Here is a 22,398-nt window from a genome sequence, read left to right as displayed (position 1 = left end):
GACCATTTGCTCTCCCCGTCACAGTGTCCCCAAGAAGGGAGGCGGGTGATCTCTGTTTGCTTCGCCCTTCGCGAACTCTCAAGGTTAGGCAGTGATTCCTTCACACTGCCATTAGGACGGTTGCCAGAGGCGTCCTTCGAGGCAGCTGTCTCTCCCCTCGGAGGCCAGCAGTAATGCTCCGATCTGGGGGGCCGTGGGCACAGGTCTCTCCCCTCGGGGGCCAGCAGTAATGCTCCGATCTGGGGGGCAGTCAGTAATGCTCCGATCTGGGGGGCAGTGGGCACAGGTCTCTCCCCTCGGGGGCCAGCAGTAATGCTCCGATCTGGGGGGCAGTGGGCACAGGTCTCTCCCCTCGGAGGCCAGCAGTAATGCTCCGATCTGGGGGGCCATCAGTAATGCTCCGATCTGGGGGGCCGTGGGCACAGGTCTCTCCCCTCGGAGGCCAGCAGTAATGCTCCGATCTGGGGGGCAGTGGGCACAGGTCTCTCCCCTCGGGGGCAGTCAGTAATGCTCCGATCTGGGGGGCCGTGGGCACAGGTCTCTCCCCTCGGAGGCCAGCAGTAATGCTCCGATCTGGGGGGCCATCAGTAATGCTCCGATCTGGGGGGCCGTGGGCACAGGTCTCTCCCCTCGGAGGCCATCAGTAATGCTCCGATCTGGGGGGCAGTGGGCACAGGTCTCTCCCCTCGGGGGCCATCGGTAATGCTCCGATCTGGGGGGCAGTGGGCACAGGTCTTTCCCCTCGGGGGCCAGCAGTAATGCTCCGATCTGGGGGGCAGTCGGCTCAGCGTGCTGGGCTGAATGCTGAACGAGTCTGGGCGTTTAAAGCGGTTCCCCGCCCAAACCACTCCCCCTCCAGCACTAGGAAGTATATGACATTTTGCGTCGTCTAGTTCTTTCATAATTTTTTGTTACTGTTTTTCCTTTCCAGGTAAAATTCATCATTAATAGTAAACACATCTAAATGCATTTATAATGAAAGGAGACTTAATCTTTAAAACAATTTAACAACAATGGACACATTAGAGATCCTTACACATAATAAATGGAAATGGTTTTTGTATAGAACGTTAGAATTTTTATTTTCATCACTGGGATTTTGTAAACTAAAATATACTTTGACTGTGTTCCTGTGGTCTGCGGTGGACAGGTGACATATTCGTGCTGACGATGTTGTGAAGTTTGGGGAGTATATTAAACATGGTAATAAGCCCGTGACTGGAGTGCATTAAAATAAAGGGAAATGCACTTGTTTTTGCTCCAGTTAGTAATACAGGCAACTGCGATCCCCTGTGCACCTTTCCCGTGTCAAGTCTAACAGCTTCTCCTGTTTCCTAAACTGTCTTCTCACAGCCGCCCACCCAGAATATGCCTCTGGGCCCGGGAGGGATGAACCCGAGCGGCGCCCCGCCCCCTCCGCGCGCTCACAACATGCCTTCAGATGGGATGGTCGGTGGGGGGCCCTCTGCGCCCCACATGCAGAACCAGATGAACGGCCAGATGCCGGGTAAGGTTTTCTCCTCTAAGACATTAACACCAGAGTTGCTTAGCAACGGAAACGACATGGGGGCTCCAGGGACCCGAGATTGTTGATGACAAAACTGCTCCGAATGCCCCCGAGCCGAGGCTCTTGGAGTTGGTGAGCTGCCGAGCTACGTGACCTGTATTCAGTGTTCACCAGGCCGCCGCCCGGGGCTCCGCGCTGGCACCGGCGCCTCTGATGCACAGAGCTGCTAAATTTAGTCCCGGGCCGGGCGGGAGGGCTGGCTGTGGGAGCCTTCTGGAAGAAGAAGGCATTGTGCGTGGCTGAAGCACCGCGGTCTGTTTGTGAAAAGGCCTCCCGTTTGCCCGAGTTGGGTATTGAAAACGCGTTGGTCAGAACCAGTGGTCCCGGGAGCGCACGGGGAAGAAACAAAGCCGGGGGCCGGCGGGGGCAGCGGCCAGGGCGCCCTCCCGGGCTGGGAAGCGGCACAGGTGTGTGTGTTACAACGTAACGCACACACGGACGTTGATGTTAAAGCCAAGTGAAGAGCTGAGAGAGAATGTCAGTTTTCTGACATCGTGAGCCGTTTCCTTTCCTGTTTACTCATTTTAAGTTCAGAGGCACTTAGGATGTATTTCCGGCCATTGGTGCTCGTTTAGTTCCCTGTTGCTGGTTTGAATTTTTCATCTGAGAGGTCTCTTTAAACTATTCTGTTTTATAGCAGCCATAGCCCAGGACCATCATTTTTGGTGGGGTGTTTTCTACAGTTCATAGGAGAATATTTTTACTTTCTAGGGACAAAGGTTATTTTCATTAACAAAGGAAAGGATCATGCAAATATCAGTAATGAAAGTAAATTAAAACGACAGAACACTTCATTTTTAAGATCAGTGACTAGCATCCTTAGGAGAGCGTCCTCTTAGCTGGTGGTGGTGGTTGGCAGCGTTGGTGACCGGGGCGAGGGGCAGGCAAGGAATTAAAAGGGCAGCGAGCAGAAGACAGCAGCCTCGTCCATGGAGGGCCGGTGGGGCTGAGGGCAGGTGGCCACGGCTGCTGCTGGTTCCTGCCACCGCCAGAGCCCGCACGCCACAGTGACGGGGAGGCAGGAAGAAGGACACGGCTGCTTCCCAGGGTGTGGTCAGGAGGGGTATCTTCGCTGAATCCACATTTAGGTCGTCAGGACCCAGTGTGTTTAAAACGGACAGGTAGCAAGTTGGAAGTGTTGTGATTTATGTTATTTTTAATTTTGGATACCTTTAATTAGGGTTTCGACTTAACCCTTCCGTATACCATTCAAGCCCTAAAGCTGAAGGAGCAGCTGAGCGGCAGTGTAATTATTGTCAGCGTGATGTTCTGGTTTGTGTGTGAGGCCACTGGAGCAGTGACAGTCTTTGTGAGCCAGAGGTGTTCAGCTGGTTCCGACCTGGGCTGGCCAGAATCCTGCGGATCTTCCAGAACAGTGTGTTGGTGGAGAGCCGTGGTTAGGTTAGGAGGAGTTACAAGTCTGATCACTTGTATTTCCTTTATTTAATAAGCTCTTCAGAGCATTTATCCAACCCTTCTGTTCACACAGATTTACATCTAGGCTTTTACTGTTTTTGTTTCGTTTTCAGTATTTTATCTACGTTGCAGAACTATTTATATGCTGCTTGTTCTTGGTCAGATAACCTCTCAGTCTCGGGTTTCTTTGTTAAAAGTTAACTGATTTTAAGAGAAGAATAGATGGTACAGGCCTCTGGGACCCAGGTCAGAAGGATGAGAAGGCAGTCCCTGCGTCACCAGACACTCTGTGCCGGGTTATTGGCGTCTGCTTGACCTTCAGCACGTGCTCTCTGTGTAAAGCCTCTTATTCTTACTTCAGACACAGGAGCAGACGTTAGGTGGTTTGACATGTCATTTCCTCCTTCGAGATGACGAGAACATAAAGACCTCTTTTAGAGACCACTCAGTACGTAGAGTGCCTCATTCTTCTTGGTGAGGCACTGCATTCTTTTTTATGGATGCCTCTACTTTACGTGAGCCGTTCCCTTCTGGCAGAAATATAGGTTATTCTTTCAATATTAAAAATTGTGCTGCTGCGAATATGTCTGTAAAATATAAGAAAATAAGTAAACATGCAATTTTGTGTGTGTACACACATGCACACAAAAGAGCTTGTGTATTTATAAGATAAACTAGAGGCCCAGTGCACGAAATTCGTGCACGGGTAGGGTCCCTAGTCGCTGCCAGCTGCCGGCGGGGGCCTCCCTTCCCTGGCTGCCAGCTGCTGGCCTGGGCCTTCCTTCGTTCCGCGCCGCCCCCTGGTGGTCAGCGCACGTCATAGTGAGCAATCAAACTCCGGGTTGGTTGAACTCCCAAGGGGACACTTTGCATATTAGGCTTTTATATATATAGAGTCCTAGAACTGAAATTGCTAACATTACATGCATTTTCATATGTATATTCCCTGAACAATGTATGAAGGAACTTTTTCATAATAGTTGGGTCAAAACTTTTACCTTTGCCAGTCTGAAAGATGGGAAATGGGTCTCCTAGTTTTAACTTGCCTTTTTATATTATAAGCAAAGCAAACAGTCTGCTATGTTTATGGCCTCCTGTCGTTTTTGGGTGAGATGGTCATTCATGTCCTTTGCCCTTCCATTTACTGCTGGTGGTGTTTTACTAGTTTGGTCTGTGATATGACTTACTAGAACATTTCCCCAGTTTATATTTTTATTATTTAATTTTGGTTTTGGTTTGTTTTGGTCTTGTTCAAATTTTTTATTTTCATGTAGTCTAACTTACAAATCTGTATGACTGGATTTCCTGGCAAACTTAAGAAGGCCTTTCCATTTCATTATTTAAGAAATTTTCCTTCCTAAAATTTTCTTTTATGGTTTCTTTTCTTTTCCTTTCTTCTTTTTTAGTGTTGAATTTTTTAGTCATCTGGAATTAGTCTTCATGGAAGTATTGTTTTTTTCCAGGTGGCTACTCAATTGTCACAACATCACTTATTGAACTATCTTTCTTTTGTCCACCGATACTTAGTGTCACCATTATAATTACTTACTGAATTAGCATTTGGGTCTCTTTTTAGACTCTGCTCTGGGTTTTTTGATCTTTTAGTTTATTTATGTGCTAATGCTACAAGTATTTTTTTAAAAATGAAATTTAACTTTTATCTTTTTAAAAATAGTTTTGTTGGTTTCAGAGAGGAAGGGAGAGGGAGAGGGAGAGAATCATGGATCGGCTGCCTCCTGCACGCCCCCTGCTGGGGATCGAGCCCACAACCCGGGCATGTGCCCTGACCGGAATCAAACCTGGGACCCTTCAGTCCACAGGCTGACGTTTTATCCATTCAGCCAAACGAGCGAGGGCGAATGCTACACACTTTTAATTCCACCAGCTTTATTTTTTTGTTCTCTTATAAAATTAGTCCCCTCTCTCTTTTTTCAGGATGTTTTTGGCTTTTCAGAAGAATTAGTTTTTTAATCTGTAGAATGGGAATAACAACATTCACCTCACAGTGTCTGCTATCACTCATGTAAAGCATTTCCTAGTTTACTGTTGATTAAATACAGAAGTCATTGTTTGGTATTATTACTATGGTAATGCAACAACAAAAAGCACCCCCAAAATGTTAAGGTCCCTTTACGCAGACCCTCTGTTTAACCTCCGCATTTTGGTGTTGACCCCTTTCTCCAAAGGGCCCAACCATATGCCTATGCAGGGGCCTGGGCCCAGCCAGCTCACCCTGACCAGCAGCTCCATGAGCATGCCCTCCAGCAGCCACGGGTCCATGGGCGGCTACAGCCACGCGGCGCCGTCCTCCCAGAGCGTGCCCGTGCAGAGCCAGATGACCATGAGCCAGGGCCAGCCCATGGGGAACTACGGCCCCCGACCAAACATGAGCATGCAGCCCAGCCAAGGTAAGGAGCCGCGTGCGCCGCGGCGGCCGCGGAAGGGAAGCAGCTTTCCAGGCTGCTGCTGATGTGGGAATGGAGGTTGGATGTGAGTAGCAGTTAAAAGGAAGCTGAGTTTGACATTAGCTTAAAATACTTCTATTTTTTACATCTAGAAATTTAATTGCGTAACTTAACTTTTTATGTAAGCTTATTTATTTTTATGTCTTTGATAGTTTATTTGAGATTCTGTGTTTTTGGATTTTTTTGTAAAAAAAGTTAATCAATGAATAATTTGAACGCTTAATCAATGAAAGCTTTAGAGCTAAAAAATTGAGAAAATTGAATTTTATTGTTTTAAGTACAACCCGTCACAGTTCCCCTACTCTGGTTCATGTTACCTGTTAAGGATATATTAATTTGTATGGATTGTCCTTGATTTACACAGATGTTTTCTGATGCCGAGTTTCAGCATTGAAGATAATTGTCACATAATTTGTTAGCACAGCGTTTAGTGGAGGTGCCGCTCTGTTCCTGTGTCAGAGTGGTGTGAAGTCTATTAGCGTTTATTAGTCTCAGAGAATGGAATTGTTACCATGTTTCTCTTTTAAGTATTCTTGTGAATAATAGCTAGAAACCGGTAAGTGGCGCTCTGTTCTGCTAATTGCCTGTTACACATTCGGCATGTTGCCAGCCCAAAGCTTTCTCAATTATGAAATGTGGTGAGGTTACGAGTATAAGACAGATTTAATGTATTTGCAATAAAATTTTCTAGATTTTGATTACGATAAATCACCAAAGTGAATTCAGATAAAGGAAGTCATTGTTAATCTGTTGATAATTCTTTGTGATGAAATAATATATTGTAGATTTTAAGTATTAACACGAGATGTTTCCTGTAACTTCGGTGAAGTACACTGAAAACAAAGGGGGACAGTAGATAAATTGTCCGTGAAAGTAGCTGCACAAAACTGGGGCCGCTGCATTTTTCCCCCCCAGTGCAGTGCCAGGGTGGGGTACTGCTTCCTTCTCAGGTCAGTCAGGTCAGATGGAGTTCAGACGTCGCTCCACACAGCTGGCAGCCGGAGACAGACAGCATGAAGTCGATAGTGATTCTGACAGCAGCCACGGTAAGGTGGACACACTTCCCAGGAACTGGAGCTAGGAAAAGTTAGCGTGCGCACACAAAATGGAGGTGGTTGCGGTACAGGTTGCTATGATATAAGATTCGAAGAAGAAGAAAATGCTAGCAGCAACAGGGGTGTAGGAGAATAGTTACTGTTTTTGGAGAAAGGAGTTGTATCCATAGGATTTGCTCATTTCAAACTTAAGGACCGACTATTCTGTTTTTAAAATGTCATCTTTTGTACTAATGTGTAGTTTTTTCTTTTACTATAATTGTTACATTATTTTTTGCTTTGTTCCCATAATGTATGAATTTTGTAATAGAAAGAAGACTTCAGAAAATGACTATCTAGGGATCTGATTTAAAGAAATATATGTTACTTTTCAAAAGAGAGATTAGGATGGAAATAAGTGAAGAAATTTTCAATGTATTAAAAATCTCTTCAGGAAAAATAAAATACTTTCAGTTAAGTTTTGATACTTTAGAATCAAAGGAAATTATCCTATATAATAGAGGTAATATGCAAATTAACCCTCACGCCTTCACAAGATGGCTGCCTACAACCAGGCCAGCAGGGGGGTTAGTGAGGGACGACCAAACAACTGAACAAGCAGTCTGTATGGGGCGACTGGGCCTGCAGGGGGGTTAGTGAGGGACGACCAAATGATTGAACAGCAGGCTGCGTGGGGGGCCATGAGGGGCAACCAGGCTGGCAGGGGGGGTTGTTGGGGGTGACCAGGCCAGCAGGGGGGGTAGTTGGGGGCAGTTAGGGGCGACCATGCCAGCAGAGGGGGGCATTTGGGGGCAACCAGGCCGGCAGGGTGGGGGGGCAGTTGGGGGTCATTAGGCTGGCAGGGGGGCCAGTGAGGGGCGACTAGGCCAGTGGGGTTGGGGGCAGTGAGGGGTGACCAGGCTGGTGGTGGGGGCAGGCAGTTAGGAGCAACCAGGTTGGCAGGGGAGGCAGTAAGGGGTGACCAGGCCAGCAGGCAGATGAGCAATTAGGAACTAGCGGTCCAGGATTATGAGAGGGATGTCCGACTGCCAGTTTAGGCCCGATCTCTGGGATCGGGCCTAAACTGGCAGTCGGACATCCCCCAAGGGGTCCCGGATTGGAGAGGGTGCAGGCTGGGCTGAGGGGACCCCCCCAACCCCTGTGCATGAATTTCGTGCATTGGGCCTCTAGTCCTGTATAATAAAAGCCTAATATGCTAAGTGTTGGACCATTTGTTTGACTGTTCGACCAGTCGCTATGACACGCACTGACCACCAGGGGGAAGACGCTCTGACCGGTAGGTTAGCTTGCTGCTGCGGTCAGGCCAGTCAGGACTGGGTGAGAGGGCCGGACATGCCCTGGAGTCAACCTCCCGTGGTCCCTCCCCGGCCTCTAAAAGATTTCTTCTAATTAATTTCCTTTCAGTGTGCACAAATCCGTGCACTGGGCCTTCAGTATGATAATAGAAGGTTTTTGTATTTCTCTTAAGATGTTAATATTATATGCAAACAAGACCATGTGCATGTTTTGTGTTTTTCCAGGTCCAATGATGCACCAGCAGCCTCCTGCCCAGCAGTACAACATGCCCCAGGGCGGCGGGCAGCACTACCAGGGCCAGCAGCCGCCCATGGGGATGATGGGCCAGGTCAGCCAAGGCAATCACATGATGGGCCAGAGGCAGATCCCGCCCTACAGACCGCCCCAGCAGGGTAAGAGCCCCGCTGGCCGTGTCCTGCTCTGCAGACATGACAGTGGTGGGAGGCTTTCCATTTCAACGGGCTTTCATCCAGGCCAAGTTAGGGCTTTGTTCCGGACTGGAGCCCGGTGCACGCATTCGTGCACGGGTGGGGTTCCTCGGCCTGGCCGGCGATCGGGGCGGTCTCGCCCAGTCCCACTCGGGGCAGATCAGGGCCAGCCAGCCTGGGGGAGGGACTGCGCGAGGTTGGCTGTGGGAGTGCATGACTACCAGGGGCAGCTCCTGCACTGAGTGTCTGCCCCCTGGTGGTCAGCGCACATTATCGTGGCTGGTTGACTGGTCGTTCGGTCGACCAGTCATAACGGCCGCTTAGGCTTTGTGTGTGTGTGTGTGTGTGTGTGTGTGTGTGTGTGTGTGTGTGCGTGTATTTCTTAAAAAAAACACCCACTATATATTTTTTTCCTGAAAGGTAGTGGATATAGTAGGTACAAAGGGTTACAAATTGGGTAGGAACTTCCTGGTATTTAGCTTTCCTTTAATCTTTTCTGGAAAAAGTTTACATCATAAAATTTTATATCAAAAGCTCATTTGCAGCAGAAAATACCATTTATTTTTGAGATTGTACTCAATATATGGTCAGAAACAAACCCTCATTTATTTTAAACTGCTCTAATATAAAAATAAAAAGGAAATTAATTTTCTAGTAGTTTGACACTCTTTAAGAAGCTAGTGTTTGTGTTTTTGAGTTGATATTGCATGTATGGTCTTAGCAATAGTTCCTGTGACATGTGGTGGTGTTGGCTGTGTGTTCATGTACGTGTGTGCATGAGAATAGTGAGAAGTGTACGAAGGCCGAAGCAGGGAGGGGACTCGACAGCGGAGAAACGCGCTCCCGTGACGTCCGCCAGGAAGCAGCCTTTGAGCCCGAGCACCCGTTGCTGACGCCTTGCCCGGCCGTGTTTTTCAGGCCCGCCCCAGCAGTACTCGGGCCAGGAGGACTATTACGGGGACCAGTACAGTCACGGCGGACAGGGTCCCCCGGAAGGCATGAACCAGCAGTATTACCCTGATGGTAATCCCCCACGCTCGCTCCCCATGTCTGTCCCGCCCTCTGTTCATGTAGGAAGCCGCCCGGCATCTCGTGGGGCTGAAGAAACTCACGATACGCGGCCTCTCCGTCCGAACACCAGCCGTCTAAGCACCAGGGCCGCGCCGGTGCTCCTCGGCGTCGCTCTGTCTCGCTGAGACACTCCACGGCGGTGCCAGCGGGGATCCCGTTCTGTCACTGCGTCCTTTCGTTTGTGAACGAGGATCCTTTTACGTTGAAGTCGTTCCTTTGAACCAAAACCGATGTTACCGATTTACGTTGTTAAGTAACAGCTTTATTGAGAGAGTTCATCTATCACGAAGTGTGTCTAGTGGTTTACTTTTCTGCATTGTATAAATGCATAGACTTTCTCAAGTTTTTTTGTTCCATCGTTTTAGTTGATGTTGCACACTTCTTAAAGAACTATGATTTGTATACATAGCATTTGCACTTGAGGGAAAATTTGGAGGCTAAATTACACCCAGAATATAGTTGTATGTGGAGTTAGTGGAAGAGGAAAGGTATTTAGAAAACAGATTTCGTTTTAGGTGTTCGGTTTAATGGTGTATTTTAGGAGGAGGCAGCTTTGAGGGTGGCTAGTAAAAATGGCCTGACGTGGTGGCCGGCCAGCCTCCGGGGCCTGTCGCTGCCCGCTCAGCTTGCCCAGGTGCCTGCGTGTGGCCAGCCGCAGGGCAGTGGTGAAGAGGACGGACTCTCACTCAGCGGGCCCCTCGGAGTGGTTCCCGCGTGGCAGAATGATGGCCTCGTTATGCAGGGATTTGCCGAAGTCTTCACTTACATAGTCAGCTCCCGGGGTGTATTCGAGGTAGACCACCTCAAAAGAGAAACGAGGGAAGCTAAGAATTTACAGCTGAGGTGTTGGACCGTTTACTGGAAGCCGATGCAAACTAGCAAGAAGATACAATTTGATGTATTTAAGAAGTCATTTTGCCGCTATTTTTTATCTGTGTGAATCCTCAAGGGACGTCATGGCAGGACACGGGTTCACCACGGAGGCTGTGCCATGCAGGCCCAGCCTGCAGAGCTGCACATAGAACCTGTTGGTGGGAATAGGTGTGGGTGATTCTGGTTAGAAAATGACTTTTTTTTCTTTACCTCAGGGTTTCTTGCCCCGAATTATTCAGTGTTGTTTTTAGTTTTACAGGTAGGCACTGTATTAAGTAATTTCTTAGACTATAGATATTGTAAAAAGGTGAAATCTAGGTTTTTAAATTTTATTAGAAAGTTTGCTGAATATAAATGATGGGTTTGTTTAACTTTTAAAATATGTTTTAAGTAATTGAGTTGAATTTGGGACTGTTAGTTTGGTTGGTCCTGAGTATGTCCTGAAATATGAAATTTGTATTGTTATAAATAGGGCCTTTCTATACAAAATAGGTGTTATTTCTGTAGATATCAGAACTCTAAAGTTCTGTTAGTAACACCTCCTATTTCATTGGGATTTAGAATGTTATCCGGTATCATTCTGCATAAGTGTGTGTTAATGTGTTTGTCTGACATTTATGTGGGTTCTTTGTTCCACTTACAGCACATGACTAACTCTCTTAGACATCATTGGGTATTTTCTTTACTCTGTTTATTTTTTATTTTTTAAAAATATTTTTATTGATTTCAGAGAGGAAGGGAGAAGAAGAGATAGGAACATCAGTGATGAGAGAGAATCATTGATGGGCTGCCTCCTGCACGCCTCCTACCTGGGCATCGAGCCCGCAGCCCAGGCCTGTGCCCTGACGGGATGGAACGGTGACCTCCTGGTTCCTAGGTCGATGCCCGTCCCCGGAGTCCCGCAGCCGGCTCCTCCTCTGTTTAGATACTGAGGCAGTGAACTTGGAGATGGGGGCTGGCAGGCGTTTTCTGTAAAGAGCCGGAGAGGAGAAAACCGTTTCGTCTTTGTGGGCCACGGGCTGTCGATCTCAACCACTGGACTTGTGTCGCAGCCTGAAAACAGCTGTAACTATAAGCAGGCAGGCGGGTTTAGACTGCAGGCCCGGCTCGCTGACCCTCAATTCAGATAGTGATGAGATGGTGTAGGAACATTGGATACTAGGGCCCTGAGAATAGCACTTACTCATAACTGTGTTCCTCCTTCCGTAGTTAGGGAGTCACTGAATTGTAGCTCAGACCTTCGCCAGCTGAAAGGTTAGTCCCTGCATTTCTTTTGTGCAATTTAATTCAAAGGACTAGAGGATCGATTTTCGCTAAACTCCAGTCATCTTGCAGGCAGAATTTATCGTGTCTTTAAAGTAAAGGTATACTCTACTTGATACAGTATTAACTTCATAAAGGTGTATGTTTATGTTACCCTAGAAATATTTTCTGTGGGCTTCTAGAATGGCAGCATTAAGCATTATATTTTTGCATCTAGAAATATTTTGAGATACTGTATATAATTCAAGTAAATAGAGTGTGAAAAATTTGTTTCAGTTTTTTTCAGGGGGAAAAAATTTATGGAGCTCTTTGGTATTTTACAATATTTAGCGTATGCTGTGGCACTGGCACCCAGAACTGGTGTTTGACAAAATATGATAATTGTTTCCTTTGTTTATTGAAATTTAATTCAAGTTATTTACAAAAAAAATGGAAGATCAAGTTTTTTCTCTCCTCAGTGAGGATGATCAGAGTTAAGACTAAGGGTAATGTTTTAAAAACTACTGTTTTCTGCTTTTAAGAAAATTTGCAAGTTATCTTGATATGGAAACAATCACACGGGTAAATATTTGGCTAATGCAACTGAAATTATTTTTTATGTATTTCCATTTCTTTCTCTCTCTTTGCCAGTTTTATCTGAAAGTGTAAATATATTTAGGGTTTTCACTCAGTGGCCATTAACGTTTCTCCCTGTCTCTTGTCGAATTGATGTAGGTCATAATGATCACGGTTATCAGCAACCGTCGTATCCTGAGCAAGGCTACGATAGGCCTTACGAGGATTCCTCACAACATTACTACGAAGGAGGTATCGCTATACCTTCACACGTGCGCACACATGCCCTCCCGCAGGAGCCCAGCCTTGCTAGGCCTGCCCCGTGCACAGCTCTCGCAGAGCCGTAGTTGCTGGCTGTCCTGCAAATGACAGGGAGCCCAGGACAGCCAGAACCACTTCCTTACAGATACTCACAACGTGTGACCGTGACCTGCCATTTCTGACAACCGTAAAAAGGCGAAAACATTTACAGATAATTGCTTCCTCCGCGGAGCTTTTCTATCCGAACACAAACCCAGCTCTCCAGTCGTGTGTGTCCCACGTGTATGGTCTCACCTACCAGTGTAGTGCCTTCGGCAGCAGCGTGCTGACCTTGTGTAGCTAGCGTGTGCTCTCGTAGTGTCTTTAATTTTGTCTTTTTATTTCGTTTAGCTTAGTCATGATCTGTGACTGATGTTCCAGTCAATGTAGTGCTCGTATGGCAGAGGCGCTGGAAATGCTGCAGTTGAACCTTGCAAATTGGCTTTCACTGCAGTGTGTTTGGCCGAAACCCTTCTGTTTGGTTTGAGTTTTTCTTTGTTTGGTTAACGTTAAAAAACCAGTACGGCATTTTATTTTGTTCTTGTGTCGTTGGCTCTGCATCTTAGAGGGAAGAGTTCCCCGAGCACACGCCTCAGTCTGCCCTCTTCTCCCGCCCCCTGCAGGAAGCGCCCAGTACGGCCAGCAGCAGGAGGCCTACCAGGGCCCGCCGCCCCCGCAGGGCTACGCGCCGCAGCAGCAGCAGTACCCGGGCCAGCAGGGCTACGCCGGCCAGCAGCAGGCCTACGGTGAGCGCCCTGCCATTGGCAGCCCCAGACACGGATGTTGGCCATTTCGGAAAGTCACAATTCCGCCTCAGTCTGTCAGTGTCTAGAGTCCAGGGGTGGGCAAACTTTTTGACTCGAGGGCCACCATGGGTTCTTAAACTGGACCGGAGGGCCGGAACAAAAGCGTGGATGGAGTGTTTGTGTGAACTAATATAAATTCAAAGTAAAGGAGCGGAGGGGAGAGCAAGAGAACCCTCCGCTCTTTCGGCTCCACGGGCCGGATAGAACAGCCGAACGGCCCGCGGGCCGTAGTTTGCCCACGGCTGGTAGACAAAGTGTTCTTAGATACACTACTAATGTATTTAGAAAGAAACGGAAACTAGGGATGGCTCCTTTAGCACAGGGGTGCCCTGGAGTCATGCACAGGGCAAGACAGAGGAACCCGGACCTGCTGTGCTCACGGCCACGCCAGCTCCGCCTGTGCCTGGCCCCCAGGGGGCGCTTGTTCATTGCCCTTGTCTGCGTGGTCCAGTGAGCGTCTGCGTGGTCCACTGAGCAGGTTGGTTTCTAGCCCTGGCGACTGTGTGAGCTGGAGTTAATTTTTTGAGGAGCTGCCAGCCTGCTTTCCGCAGCGCTGTTCGGTCTGGTTCCCAGGCCGGGAGCGGGCCCCTTTCTCCACCACCTCTCCAGCGCTGGCTGCCACTGGCCTTGTTGAGAACAGCTCCTCTAGCGGGCCCGAGGCGGGGTCTCACTGTCGTTTTGATCTGCGTTTTCCTGATGGCTAGTGGATCATGTGTCGCAGAAATGTACACTTGAAACCTATATGATCCTACTGACTAATGTCTCCCCGATAAATGGAATAAAAAAACCCACGGACTGTTACTGTGGAGGGTAATACTGATTTTTAAAGCACAAATGTGGTCTGCTCAGAATGCATCCAGAAAGTGCTCTCTCTGAAAGTGTAAATATATTTAGGGTTTTCACTACCGAGTGGCACCCACGTGCACAGGGTGTAGTGACTGCAGCTGGGTGTCCGCAGGGGCAGCTGGCCGGCTGCCTTTCAGTAGGTGGGTAGGTGCGAGGGGCAGTGACAAGGAGCTGACACGCAGCCCTCATCTCAGGCGACTGTGACGTTTGGAAACGGAACTGCGGCTTCAGGGGGAGAGCAGGAGCTGGTTATCAACGTGGCAGCATCTCCAGCTCACGTGGTCTCCTTCTCCCATCAGCGATGTCTGCTCTTTCGTTCACTGATGGGAGCGCTGCCGTCACCCCGCGCCTCCACAGTGACAGCAGGCCTAGGAGCCAGGGCCCGCCGGCAGCCCTCATGCTGCCTTCACGTGGCGCTGAGACTCAGGCCGGTGCCCCAACAATGCCAAGTTCCGGTTTCTCCGGTTCACACGTGGCTTGAGAATATCCCATGGATTTCCTGGTTTTACAAACAAACTTTCCGACTCTTCTCAATGGAAACATGTAATGGCCATTGAGTATTTGTACTTCGCATAAATAGAGTGTCCTGTTTTATTATATTTGCATGAAACAAATATGTGGCTAAATCAGGTAAACGTATTGATTTAAGAGAAATAATTGTTTTCAGTGGGAAGAGGGTAAAGAAAGTTACATGTTTTTGGTTTAAGTAGCTAACCACGGTTTTGCTAGATGTCAGGAATCCTAAGGAAGTTCCCATTTTGCTTATCCAGAGACTTCAGTTATCAGACTTTCTTCTAATAGAAAATTTAGCGTTTTCATAAGGGAATGTGTAGCTAAATAAGTAACATAACACACTGATGTCATTTATTTAAGCCTGAAAGTTATTGTTCTCTTTGACACTCTCCTCTGCAATCAGTGTTCTCCTGGCAGGTTTTGAAAGCCCGTGGTAGAACACATGTATGAGTACCAGAGCGTTAGCTTCTGCTTCCGGAAGCATGCTTTGTAACAGACAGTGGCAGAGTTTATGAAGTAGACATATTGGTTGGGTCAACCTAATTAGTCCCTGGTCATCTTTGACATTGGAAATCATCCATTTTTGTGAGTTAGGTATTACAGGTGATGGGCACAGAGTATAATCCCACCTGCAGCCTGAGGCTGACCCAGCCTTCTTTGTTTTGTTGGGAACACAGTGATAGCCTGTCAGTGCAGAGCATAGCGTCCTTGCGGCGATTGCAAAGATAAACCCAGATTTTACATGTGAGGTCATTCCTTTTGGTTCTGCTGGTTACGGCACGCACACCTCAGAGCTCCACAGCGGCAGACGTCATTGGTTCCCAGACGGCTCAGGAACGGTTCCAGGATTTTAGTTTGAACCTGCTCCTCGCCTTTTACCTCTTGCTTATCCTGGTAACTTTCTCATAAAATAGGTGCTTTCCTGAGCACTTTGAACACATCCAGATGAATATTCTCAGCATGGAATGAACCTGCCTTCCACCTCCTGAATCTCTTGACTCATTTGACATACACATTTGTAACGGCTAATGCAGAACACAATAGTAACTCTGAATCAAAGCACCTGGTACAGAGTGGTATCCTTGAGTAACTTTCACTCCCATTATAACCTTTGGAATTTATTTCAAAAAGCATTTGCGAAAAATCAAGATTCCAAACTACCCTCTTTAGCTTAGATATAAAATACAGCACCTCGTTCTAGACGCTTCTGGAGTTCTGGGGAGGAATGATTACCTGGGCTCTTGTTTATGCTGATTATTTTGCAGGTCCTTCCCAGGGTGGGCCCGGCCCTCAGTATCCGAACTACCCCCAGGGTCAAGGGCAGCAGTACGGGGGGTACAGACCGACGCAGCCCGGACCACCGCAGCCCCCGCAGCAGAGGCCTTACGGATACGACCAGGTGGGTTGCCGGCCGCCGTGTGGCCGCCGCATTGCTTGCGCGTCCTTGGTTGGGTTAGGTATTTTCACTGGAAGCTCATGCTTCCTTCTCCTAGTCATAACACGTGAGTGGACCAACAAAACCCCACTCTCTTAGCTCTGTTTCGTAGACTGCCAGGCAGTGATCGGAATTCCGCTGACACGGAAGGGTCTTCTCTAGGCGCCAGCACTCATTCATTTCCTCATTCCCCTTCCCATTCTCATCGCGGTCTCCCCACCACACTGCCTCAGCCTCCGTGCTCTCCCTTCTGTGTGCCTGCGTGTCACCGCCTCTGCCTCCGTCCTGCGCGTGTCCACGGTCTCAGGGCTCCGTGACCTTCCTTCCCCGTTGCCGTTCCCTCTTCCGCCAAGTTGGAGGAGGCGTGGCTCTCACCCTGGCAGCGGCTCCCCGGAGCCAGTGTCTGTCTGTCTGTGTGGGGTCCCTCTGCCCAGCAGGGAGCTCTCGGCTCCGTCTGTGCCGTCTTCGTTGTGCACCTTCTCGGACAGACTGCGTTACAGCGGGAGGGCTCACTCGCTGGCCGCTTCCTCGGTGCGTCTCAGGCTTGCTGATGGCTGGTGAGGGTCCTCGGGCCTGTCCCGGAAGCTGCCTGGAGCAGGTTATGTTTTCTGAGTCGGGGTGGAGGAGCAGCTCGTGCGGCGCTCGTGAGCAATGGAGGCGTGCCCCTTGCTCTCGCTGACGCTGCTCAGGCCTCCAGCCCTCGGGCCGACACCCGCACCAAAGTCAGAGGGAGAACAGGCCCGAGAGGCTGACACCGAGGAGGGGACACTACGTTCACTCTTCGCCTCACCAGCGTGTCACGATGAGCATTGGCTCCCTGGGGCTGAGCATACCTGTAAAGGACATTAGTGACTTTAAGACTTTAATTCTGTTCGTAGCGCAATAATCCATTAGCCAGCTCGTGGCATCGAACAGCTTTTCAAGTAAATCCGCTTCTGTGCCATGTAAACTTGAGGTACTAGGTCCTGTGGGGCGCAGGCATTTCAACTGCAGACCACTTTGCTGATTTAAGTAGTTACTGGGACTTGGAGGGGATTGAAGCCGGGGAAGCAATCGCTGATTATGCTCTTTCCAGTGAGTTCTGTTTTTGGAAAACAGGTGCTTTTATGAGCCCTTTAAACACATCTTAAGACGTTTCTGTTGAAATACTGGTACCTACTTCCTAGTATGTTTCTCTTCTCTTTCACCTTTTTTCTCCTGTTTTACTTTCTCTTTAAAATCTAAACTTAGCAGTTGTGTCCTGGACTCATCTGCCCGCACGGTGGGGTTTGGCTGCCTCACCTCCTGCTGAATGTCTGCGCGCTTTCTCGCCTCTCAGCCAGCTGGCTTCCAGGCGCCCTTTGCCACACGCCACAAAGCCAGTCAGACTTCCCTGGATTTTATGTACCAGCTGCCTCTGAAGCGCCTGGCCTCGGGGGAAGGCCGCGTCTTTACAAGGCTCTTTTTCCTTTCCCTCCACATCTCTCTTCATCCTTGCACTTGTCCCAGACATCTCCGATGTTAATCATAGCAGTAATGATGATAAGCTAAATGGTCACAAAGTTGTTCCACTGGCATCACCTTTATATACTCAAATACATCACACCAGGACTTATAGCCAGAACTTCTCCCTCGTTGTCCAAATCAGTCCAACAGAATTCACCAAACATTGCAACTTCCACTGTGTGATAGGTACTGTTCTGTGCTCAAAGGTTCTGAAACTCGTTTGCAAGTGAATGTAATATCAGAAGAAATTACAGAGATACCATGTACCTAAATACTGGCAATTTTTGTTATGAATGCAATAGCTTTTATAGTATGGCAATGCTAAGATTTATTTGTGATTTTCTTGCCAAACGGTTATCTAATTGTATTTTAAAATGTATCTTTCAGGGACAGTATGGAAATTACCAGCAGTGAAGGTTCTCACATTCCAGTGGCCAGCACCTGCCGGCGCCACCCCCACGCAGCCCTGTGGACCCTCCCGGGAAGAGACCCTTCCTTCCGCCCCGTTTTTGGAGAAGCCTTGGGCTCGGGCTGCCTCCCCAGTCAGCAGCCGTGTGGCCTAGTTGTGTCAGAGGCTCCCGTAGCTCAGAAATACTCTTTCATTTCCCATTTCTACTCTAGATGGCAACATTGGACAGAAAATACGCCGCGACCAATTTCCAGTGGTTTCGGGACTGTCTCCCATGGACTGTTAGAGGCGGGAAGGTGCGGACAGCTTTGTATGTTTTGCAGGTTAAGGGAATTTAATACTTTTCCACAGATTCTTTTGTAAGGGGAAGAGGGAATGTACACTTTTTACAGTTAGCAATATTTTGTATATTATGTTTATTTCATGTGGTGACTATGCCGGATGGTACACTACGCGCGGGGCAGAACCAGCAGTCCCGTTGGCGAGGGCTGGGCCGAGTGGGCGCGGCGTTGTGTTGGTCCCCGTGGTGAGGCTGCAGGTCCCGGTGGGAGGGTCGCCTGCCCGCCTGCCACCGTGGGTGCCCCAGAGGAAGTCACGTCCCTTACTGCTAGCTAATCAAGGGCACTGGGGTGCAGTTCTGAGTAAAAAGACTTTTTTTTAAAGCTTTCCAGTTTCGTGGATTAAAACCTTTTTATAAAGATCACTTATAATACAGTTTTAAAATGTGAGGTAATAAGAGTTACTTCACGTTGGATCTGAAGAATCTTGGTAATAGTTTCAAGTAAATGAAGTGGTAACCCTCTCCTAAAACAGCAGTACGTGGAAATGGAAGTGTTAATGTACCTTGTTCATCAGGGGAGTTAGTAAGAGCAAAGCATTTTATAAACGCTGTCAAAGAAGGGTCAACGTGGATGCGGTCATTGTAACCTCAGGTTAGTTGGTTTATAGACTAGAACAGTTCAGGAGACTTACAAACCTTTATCTCCGCGTTCTTAACTGGAAACACACATTTATAAAGGCACACTTGGGCTTTCCCTTTCTCATGTTGGTGAACGTAACACACAAAGATGTTTAGGAAAAAGCTTGTCGATGAGGCTGGTTAGGGTCTGTATTGGAAGGGTGGCGGTGCGTCCAGATCACTTTGCTCACCAGCATGGCGTGGTCACCATATGGAGACTCTGCCTGTGCCTGGTCATTCAGCTCGGTGCGTTAGGCAGGAGTCCTGCACCGAGAGGGTTATAACCACAGCTACGTCAGCAGATCTGAACGCATCTAGCCCAAAGGTGAGTTGCTGTTTCCATCACGGTTGCCCAGGCCCAGGGAACAAGATGTATTCTTTATCACTGAATTGGTTTTCCCCACTTCCAACTGGAAACGAAACACAGGGAGTGCCCTTCATTGGAATGAAGCAGAACCTGCTGTTCCAGCGTTCTGTCATCAGAGAAGGGGCTTCTTCGTCCCCGTGTACGCGAGCGTGCGTGTGGGGGACGGTCAGAGCAGGGCTTACTCTCAGCGTGGTCAGTAGGGAGTGGACATCGAGCCGGAGCGATACAGCTCGGCTGGCCTGACGGGCTGCAACGCTCGCCGTTCTGTGCCAACTTCCACCACTGTGTGCTTTGTTGCTGTTTAAAACTGTACCAGCTCTAACGGAGGAATAAATTATTTGTGATTTTAATTTTCTCATTTGTTTCTTTAAATTAGATCTCTCTGACTGTTGTTTTGTCTGGAGACTCTGCTGTGGGTATTTTATAGAAGTGCGTCCAGTATAGCCGCCTAGATTTGTATTCTAGGACTTGATCAAAATTCTCTTGCCATGCCCAAGTTAATTAGAATTAACTGTTCAGTAATCAGCATGTTGTGTGGGCTGTTTGTTACAGAATTCCTTCTCTGGAAATGAAGTCCATGAGGCTATAATCAGGATGACTGAATGAGATAAATGAGTGAGGAGGCAAAATTGTACTAACCCAACCTGGTGTAGATACGTTATCTCATTTGAAGGAAGCTCAACTGACATTAAGAAATAATTTGTCTTGCCAAGCCATCTTCTGTTGTCTTATTCTCCTTTTAATGGAAACTAAAATTGCAATTTTAATAAGCAGGATTTCCTCCAGGACGTTCTTCCTGGAGACTGGTGCATTTGCAAGCTTTAATTGTTTTATAACAGTCTTATTTCGTAGAAGTTTTTAATTGGCGGTGACAAGAATTACCTTACTCCTTGGGTACCTGGGAGGAAGAGCCGTACCAGTAGCTTTCTACCGCGTTTGACGTTCCCGTATAGACAATGCATTCTAAAACTGAAATTTGTATTTGATCAAAATGTGCATTATTATAATGAAGAGATTATCAAAACAGCCCATAAAATTCCAGAAGCAAAATATCACTAAGAAATGCAGGGTGGTTATTGATCAACATTTAAAAATACTTCACTGTGTTCGTGTAGTTGTTTGAGAATACGTTAGTATTATTTTGTGGAACTGTGGTGACACTGTTTGTGGTTTTGTTTTTAATTTTTAATGGGAGTTGCAAAGAAAAAGCTAAGCGGAGGGAACGGTCTAATGAGCCCATGTACCAGTGACCCGACTTACCACTTAGCAACTCCTGGCCAGTCTTGCATTGCCTCTACACCGGCCCACCCGTTGAAGGACACGCCCTGTCCTGTAGTCATTTCCGTAAGTGTCTTTAGAGACAAGGACTCTGAAAAAACACCTTGGTACTTAAGGACTCTTCCTGTTTCCGAAATTTTGTATTTTCAATGTTAACATAGAATTGGAAAGCATCTCAGGAATGGTATGAATCACTGTCTTTTCTTTCAATTTAAAGTCATTCATGTTAAATAGGACATTAGCAAAATAGATTATACAGAAAGTGAACATTCTCCCATCATTTCATATCTCAAAGGTAACAATTATTAAAGGCTTGATATATTTCTTCCAACTGCATTTTACACATAGAAGTCAACATATATTATTGTCTTTTAAAATAAAAATAGAATTATACTATCCATACTACTTTGCAACTTCCTTTTTTTTTTAAAGTTAGAAATATCTCAAATGTTCTTTATTCCTATATTATTGTTCCTAATTTTTTTACTGCTGCAAAACCAACGCTTTCCTAAGCTACCTGGCTAGGGTTTATTTTATTTATTTATCTATCTATCTATCTATTTATTTATTTATTTTGGTATGCTTGTGGCAGTATTGCTATACGATACATTTCTGTTACGTTAGGAGAAGCGCTGTATACATTTTAAGTGTCCCTCTAAAAGATACATCCTTGCCAACACCATATTATTAGTCCTGTTATTTTTTCCATTCTTGTAGGCTTTAAAAAACGCCATTTCAGAATTTCATTTGAATTACATTTGGTTTATTTGTAAGTTTGAGCATCTTTTCAAATGCTTAATGACACTTCATTATTTTTTGCCCTGAAATACATTCTGTTTTTCTGTGGGAATGTTTATTGTCTAAGCGAGAGGGGAGACGATACAAGTACACATACACATAGAGTCGTATGTGGTTTTCTCTACATACACATCAATTCCTTATCTCTTCTGGGTATTGCACATGTCTTCAGTCTGTTCGTTATTTTTAACTTTGGCTGCGATGTTTATCACTGTGTTAAAGTTTTAAGATTTTATGTAGTCAATTTCTTGCTGCAGCCTCCCTGGTTCCAAATGTGTAAAAATATTTCCATATTTGCTTACGTTTTTAAGAAATTCTTTGTACATGGTATGGTTTAGAGCACTAACTGTTTTCCTAAACGGATAGAGTTGTTTCATAGCATTTATTGAATAAGCCAATGATGAGGGATGCCACCTTATTTATTTAAAACATCAACTACGGTTAAGGCACGTCTGATTTATGCCATTTTAAAGACTAGCTGGATTCATGTACGTATAACTTCATTTAATTGGCACAAAGGTGTGAGTTTTCCCCCCAACAAGGTGTTTTTTTATTAGATAAGAGCTAATTGCAAAAAGCATAAACAATGACCGGCTTCCTAGCAGAGGAGGATTGAACTGTAATTTTATGTAGAATGCCTAGAACATCTGGAGCTTTTTGTTGGTTGAAATGTCAACCGCCTCCCCGCCTCCGGCTCGGCTTGGACTCGAGAGAACCAGCCTGTGGGCTCGGGTGTGACGGCAACAAAGCCTGCGCTCAGCGGCCCCGCCACCGCCCGGGACACGCTCTACATGGGGTTCCCCGCCCGGGACACCCTCTACATGGGGTTCCCCGCCCGGGACACCCTCTGCATGGGGTTCCCCCGCCCGGGACACGCTCTGCATGGGGTTCCCCGCCCGGGACACCCTCTGCATGGGGTTCCCCCGCCCGGGACACGCTCTACATGGGGTTCCCCCGCCCGGGACACGCTCTACATGGGGTTCCCCCGCCCGGGACACGCTCTACATGGGGTTCCCCGCCCGGGACACCCTCTGCATGGGGTTCCCCCGCCCGGGACACCCTCTGTATGGGGCTCCACCGCCCGGGACATCCTCTGCATGGGGTTCCCCGCCCGGGACACGCTCTGCATGGGGTTCCCCGCCCGGGACACCCTCTGCATGGGGTTCCCCCGCCCGGGACACGCTCTACATGGGGTTCCCCGCCCGGGACACGCT

At 47.5% G+C, this 22,398-nt stretch overlaps 1 protein-coding gene across 2 annotated transcripts in view; it reads left to right on the top strand.

Annotated features, from left to right (window-relative positions):
• SS18 (SS18 subunit of BAF chromatin remodeling complex) overlaps positions 1-18,445 on the top strand; it is a 38,663-nt gene extending 20,218 nt beyond the window's left edge. The window contains exons 4-11 of one of the 2 annotated variants that reach the window (XM_080683684.1): positions 1,354-1,507; positions 5,170-5,391; positions 8,024-8,191; positions 9,146-9,250; positions 12,149-12,241; positions 12,913-13,035; positions 15,720-15,853; positions 17,762-18,445. In XM_080683684.1, coding sequence (XP_080539810.1) covers positions 1,354-1,507; positions 5,170-5,391; positions 8,024-8,191; positions 9,146-9,250; positions 12,149-12,241; positions 12,913-13,035; positions 15,720-15,853; positions 17,762-17,788 — 1,026 coding nt within the window. In that variant the 3' untranslated portion in view covers positions 17,789-18,445. The remainder of the gene's footprint in view (positions 1-1,353; positions 1,508-5,169; positions 5,392-8,023; positions 8,192-9,145; positions 9,251-12,148; positions 12,242-12,912; positions 13,036-15,719; positions 15,854-17,761) is intronic. The other variant, XM_080683685.1, reaches the window with a different exon arrangement.
• Positions 18,446-22,398: the final 3,953 nt, after the last annotated feature.

The sequence above is a fragment of the Plecotus auritus genome (genome assembly GCF_963455305.1).
Source record: "Plecotus auritus genome assembly, chromosome: 8".
Classification (NCBI taxonomy): Eukaryota; Metazoa; Chordata; class Mammalia; order Chiroptera; family Vespertilionidae; genus Plecotus; species Plecotus auritus.
This window is presented reverse-complemented; position numbering and strand designations above follow the sequence as displayed.